We start from the raw sequence: 5673 nt of genomic DNA on the forward strand, positions 1-5673 counted from the left end.
GATTTCGGATTGTCTTCGTCTTTTGGTTTTTTTTTTGCGGTTTGGTTCTTTTTTTTTCTTCTTTTTCACCCAATGTCTCTCGCCCGGAGCTCTTCCTCTCACTTTGCTGGTGGGGCTATCGCCGTTTCCTCGCTATCGCTCCTTCTCCACCGTGCTCTCTCCCCTTTGCCCTCCGCGTCGTGGCGCATCACCGCCTCGCAGGCCATCCTGCATGGCAGGCCTCAGCGCAGCGCAGCAAAGCGTCCACCGGAAAGAACCGGCGGCTCTGCACCGCCCGCCCTTCGAAAGTTGCCGCGGTTATTGCCCCTGCGTCGCCTATTGTTGTTGTTGTTCCTGCTGCTCTCGCCGCCGCCAATGAAGCGCCAGCGCCGGCCGCCGTGCTCGCGCCTGCAATCGCCGTCCCTCTCTTGACGGCCGGTGTCGCGCTGCGACTCCTGCGGCTTCCGCTGTTCCTCCTGTGCGATGCGGATGGAGTCAAAGAAGCACTGATCGTCGTCGGCCCATGACGACAGCACCGACTCCTGTTCCTGCATCGTCGAGTTAGTCACCGATTCGATGAAGCCGACAAGTTTCAGAGGGTTCACCGGCACCCCGTCAAGCTTCACGCTACCCGACTTGACGGCGTCCGCGTAGCTCTCACCGCCAGGTGGTCGGACATTCGTGAAGAATGTTGTGCCAACGTGTGGCGCAGGGCTTAACGATTCCGCTGTCGCAGCAGTTGGTGCGACACTATCGATGTCCTGCTGCACGGGAGCAATGGACAGTCTTCCCGCCACAACCTCTGCGAAGGTGGCAGACTTTTCTGTCATAAATGCCTCTTTATACGTTGATTTCTTTTTTGTATATGTATGTGTGCGCCTGCTTGCAGCTTGGTTACCCTTGTACCTGGTTAGCTCCTGTGGTGACTTGTGCGCAGGGCAGTAAAGACAAACCCTTGAAAGACGAGGTGTGTGAGCGTGTGTTGAAAAAGTAATAACTGTAGAACAACAAAAATAACAACACGAAACAATTCCTTCGCAGGATCCTTTATACACTTACTGCACACAGAAGCAAAGGAGTATGAGCGATCCACCATGCGTGTCAGAGCTGAGACCTGGAGGGTCTTGACGGCTTAGCTGTGGCACACCTTCACGAGGTCCGCCGTGATAGCGTCGAAGAAACCAACACGCTCAGGGTTCATCGCCGTCTCCCCGCCGTCGACGAGAAGGCCGCCGTGGCGAATCGACAGCCGGTGCAACAGGTGCGCCAGCGCCGGCTGCTCGAGCTGCATTTGCTCGCATAGTTTAGCGGCACGGTGAACCTGTAGCGTTCGCAACAGACCCAAATTGTGCTCATGCGCATCGACGCGCTCTCTGGTGATGCTGGCACTGTTCCTCTCCTCCACCTCCACTGCGGCAATAATGATTGCACTCAGAAACTCCACTACCGCCTTCTCACGGTGCACGCTGAGTGCAACAGCCGAGATGCCCTCTAGTAACTCGTTCACTGTCAGCCCGACCACGCACGCCGGAATGCCAGCCGATTTCGCAGCGTCTGATGGTGGAGCTCCACTGGGGTGCGCCAAGTGGGGGCGTATAAAAGACTTTAAAGGTTTGCGATGTGCCCTCTGTCGCAGTACCTTTGTTGTGGACTTGAAGCATGGCTCTTGGTGTAACCCGAAACGGTGCAGTGCAACGAGTAGACGGACGAGATCACTCTCGTGGAGACGAGCAATCTCTGCTGGTGATAGGAATGGACCACTCGGACGTATAAGTGCCTGCAGCACAAACTCTTCAACAAGCCCCAGACCAGACATAACCAGAAGAACCTGCGGGACAGCAGACTCATGCCCCTTATTCGACAGCGCATCCTCATTGATGCTCCTTATCTTCGGTGCAAGTACGATACACTGCAACTCCTCCATGAGTTGCAGGAGCAAAATACCATCCTCACACTCCAATGCATGGTAAAGCTGAAGAAATACGACAATATCCTTCATAGAAAGCACAGCAGGCCTCCGCTGTGTGTCACTCGAGAAAGACTCACCACCTTTCCCGTCACCAAGACGAGAAGTCCCAAGTTGCTGCAGGTATCCGCCAACATCTGCAGTGGCCTCATCTGGGATGACAGCCAACCCGCCTACTGATTTCCTGCCAGCATGTGTTTCGGTCTCCCTCTTGTAATTCTGTGGGGGGGCATCCACGCCGCTACCACCACCGCGACACTGCACTGGTGGAAGGAGAGCCTTTAGCACGGCGAACACCTCAGCCTTGGCTGTGAAAAACACCATATCTCGCTGTTGCTGTAGGGACAGTGCCTCTGTCTCGCTCGCAGACAGGGTGTGTGGAGAGGATTGACCGTGCCCGATCTTGCGGTTCACCATCACGTCATCCAGCTCCTGCCAGCAACGCAACAGCTCTTCTGCTTTTCGCAGCAGTATCATCACAGGTGGAGCGGCATTCTGTTCAACCGTCAATGATGGCGCCCTTCCTGACTTGCCTCTTCGCTCTCCCTCCTCCACGGTGTCTTTGAAGGATCCTTCACCTTTACGCCCACCTATGAGTAATTTGGTCATTCCGCGTCTTGGGACAGTTTGACGAGACGCCGAAACTTCCGCTTCTCCTGTCCTCGCTGATGTTGATGATGATGTTGTTGTTGCCGCTGCAATAGCAGCAGTTCCAGGAGCATTTCGTCGTTTGCGCAGCGGTTGAGCGGCACGATCAAAGTACCGTGGTACCCACCGCCTTGCAAGAGTGCGCTGGAGCATCAACAAACAGCAGCAGCAGCAGCAGTAGGAGCAGTCTTTAGTCTGTTGGCCCCCTGTTTATTTCTTTTTTTTTATTGGCGCTTAAAAACCGGAAGAAATTTTAAAAAAGGAGAAAGAGGGGGTGAAATACGCACATCTCAGCAAGCATCAACAGCGGTTGCCGCGCCACAGCAGGAGCATCCCGTTGTATCTATCAGCCTTTGATGAAATAAGTAACAATGATTTACTCTCTCGTACCTCAAAAGGCAAGCCATTATGTTTTCCGCCACATTGCAATGGCAAAGGCACAATAGTTGATGCAAACCCCCTCCCGCCCTACCGGAGGCCCGCATGTGCTGAAAGTTGCAAGGCCATTTTTTTTCCCCCTTTACAACCGGAATCCTCCACCAATCCAAGCGATTACACAAGCACGTTCTTACCCTATTCTTTTTTTTTTCCTGTTTCCGCGCCACTCCAAGGTGGCGCCACTTCTCCCCCAATATACAAGCGCAAAACATATATAGACATAGATATATATATATATATATATATATAATTTGTTTACACGGGGATCCGAAGAAGAACACTAAAAATAACAATGAAAAAAGAAAATGATTTCCCCCATCCATCTATCGATCTTTTACTTCGTGCGCTCTTGCCTTCCCTATTCTTCGCTTCCTCAGATATCTTGTCTCCGTCCAAAAAGAGTTCGATTTACAAGCAAGCAGAGGAAAAAAAAAGGCAAAGGAAAAAACAAAAACAAAAAAAAAAAAGAAATGCCACACACCAGTCCCTCATCACGCAATCATTCTTGTACCGGGCCTGCAAGCGCGTGAAAACTGTGGTGTGTGTGCCTCTCTCCGGCATCGCGCCTGCACGACCAAGTGGGACTCAGACGAACACAGACAAACACAAAAAAACTCTTCTGAAAATTACGGTGTTCTTCATTGCTGAAATACAATTTCAGAAGAAAAATCAAAAATATTGATTCATATATATATATATATATGTATTTGAACCAGTAAAACAACAACCTATCCAACACGACTCCCCCAATACATTTCTTTTATTCTTCATTCCACACCTTGTGCAGCAAAGGGGACTTGGAAGGAGAGGTGTGACCGCACATACAACAGAAAAAAAATGTTCTCTTCAACCCCGGTATTTGGGTAAATAATTAACAGAGGGAAGCCAGACGAACCAAGATGACCTTTCATCCCCTCTCTTTCTCTCTCCCACTCACTCAGAATACACGAAAAATGTGCCCCTCGCATCATCCTACACCCGAGACACCACTACGCGAACAAAAACGCTGTGCTAGACCGCAGTAACCAGCCGAGTGTAGGACCCATCTCGTCGTGTAGCCTGAAAGCATCCACCGCATCACGGGTGGCATTGGGTAATGCCAGAAGGTTGCCTTCATTGGACGGCGTACCTTCGGGAGATCTCTTCTTTGTTTTCGGTTTCTCTTTCGGAGCGCCAGAAAGCGCACGGTGAGCATCCTCAAGAGTCATGACGACGCTGCGGGCCTCAAGGGACTCGATCTCTTCCACACGTTTTTTCTTGCGTTTCTGAACCCGATACGAAAGTGCCACGTCGTCATCATCATCAGGAACACTGCAGCGGACGCGAAACTCAGGAAAAGGCGAAGAAGGTCGTGTAAATAGGCCAACAGCCTCGACCATGGCACCCGTGAAATGGCGTAGCCTGAACGGCGGAAGGAGCGGCGACGACATGTGAAGAATGACACTAATCCTATGGGCGTCGCCATTGGTGTTGATCAAGGCGGCGGGGGAGCTCTTGATGGTCATGGAGTTCTGTGGCCCCAGCGGCGGCCTTGCTGGAGGCCCGATAATGCGCTTGTCGAGCGCCCGGCCAAGCACCATCACCCCCAGTTCTCTGTCGCACAAAAGTACCTGTTGAACAGGGTCGCTGACCAGCCTGTGGTGTTCCTTTGCCTCGAGAAAGGCTCGGGCAGAGACAAATCCATCGGGCAATTGCGGCCGTCTTCTTTCGGCAGTCTCATTGTTTTTGGTGTTGTTTCGGCTGCTGCCACTGCAGCTGCTGCTAGTGCTGGTGGTACTGTTATTATCTTCTGCTCCATCAGCGTCGCCGGTTTTGTGCTCCCTGAACACAGTGGATGGAACAAGAAGAGGGAAAGGATGGCCCGCCTCTAATTCTTCTTCTGGCTTCTCCAAATAGGCACGAAAGAAATTCTCCACCAATTCACGAATTGAGTACACCTCAACGCCTCTAAAGACTGCCACAAAGCGTGTCGTCTGGCCGGCGCCACTCTCCCTTTCAGGGGCATACCGCATGTTGGTGTAGTGTGTCACAACTGCCTGAAGTGTGGGATCAAATAAGAACGCCATGTGAAAAGGTAATCTGTCACATGGGGAAAGAGTTGATGCGAATTCTGGTGGAACAAGCCGATACTCCTCACATATCGTGATTCTTCGCTTGCTTACATCTTGTTTTGTGTGAGCACGCTTATGCCACATGTAGTCTCGCTGATGAAAGTGGCGATTGATGCGAACATCACGGCGTATCTCAAACGTTGTACCTGTGGGGAATTCATTCGACACAGTCTGCGCAAGGTTCTGCACCATGGCGCTCCCATGCACCACACCAGGGATGCCACGCGCACCACGCAAAATCGGGCAGAGGAAAAAATGCACGTGCAGAAACAGTGTCTGGTTGGCATCAACAGTCTCCTCACCCGCGGTTCTATCACGGATTTCCATGGTGGAGGACAGCCTGCCGCCACTCGGCTTGCTGCCGGAGGCATCGAGATTCGACAGGACCTCGCCATCCCATCCCTCTGCGAGTGTGGGCGACGTCACCGCAGGTGGCACTTCACTGCCGCTGCTGTCCGCGTCACTGTCCACGTGCGCAGTCGCTTGGGGAGATGCCGCTTTGAGCTGTGTATTCTTCGAACGCTTGCCCAC

At 52.3% G+C, this 5673-nt stretch overlaps 3 protein-coding genes across 3 annotated transcripts; all 3 read right to left on the bottom strand.

Annotated features, from left to right (window-relative positions):
* Nucleotides 1-221: 221 nt before the first annotated feature.
* Nucleotides 222-809, bottom strand: DQ04_00141000 (hypothetical protein; the record flags this gene model as incomplete). Its single annotated transcript, XM_009308254.1, has 1 exon — nucleotides 222-809. The coding sequence occupies one exon, from the start codon at nucleotides 807-809 to the stop codon at nucleotides 222-224; it is 588 nt and encodes a 195-aa protein (XP_009306529.1).
* A 302-nt stretch (nucleotides 810-1111) lies between these two features.
* Nucleotides 1112-2554, bottom strand: DQ04_00141010 (hypothetical protein; the record flags this gene model as incomplete). The annotated part of the gene is made up of 1 exon (XM_009308255.1): nucleotides 1112-2554. One exon carries the CDS (start codon nucleotides 2552-2554, stop codon nucleotides 1112-1114), a length of 1443 nt encoding a protein of 480 aa, XP_009306530.1.
* A 1466-nt stretch (nucleotides 2555-4020) lies between these two features.
* On the bottom strand, nucleotides 4021-5469 carry DQ04_00141020 (hypothetical protein; the record flags this gene model as incomplete). The annotated part of the gene is made up of 1 exon (XM_009308256.1): nucleotides 4021-5469. One exon carries the CDS (start codon nucleotides 5467-5469, stop codon nucleotides 4021-4023), a length of 1449 nt encoding a protein of 482 aa, XP_009306531.1.
* Between the last annotated feature and the right edge of the window lie 204 nt (nucleotides 5470-5673).

Source organism: Trypanosoma grayi (assembly GCF_000691245.1).
Source record: "Trypanosoma grayi strain ANR4 Tgr_14_V1, whole genome shotgun sequence".
Lineage (NCBI taxonomy): Eukaryota > Euglenozoa > Kinetoplastea > Trypanosomatida > Trypanosomatidae > Trypanosoma > Trypanosoma grayi.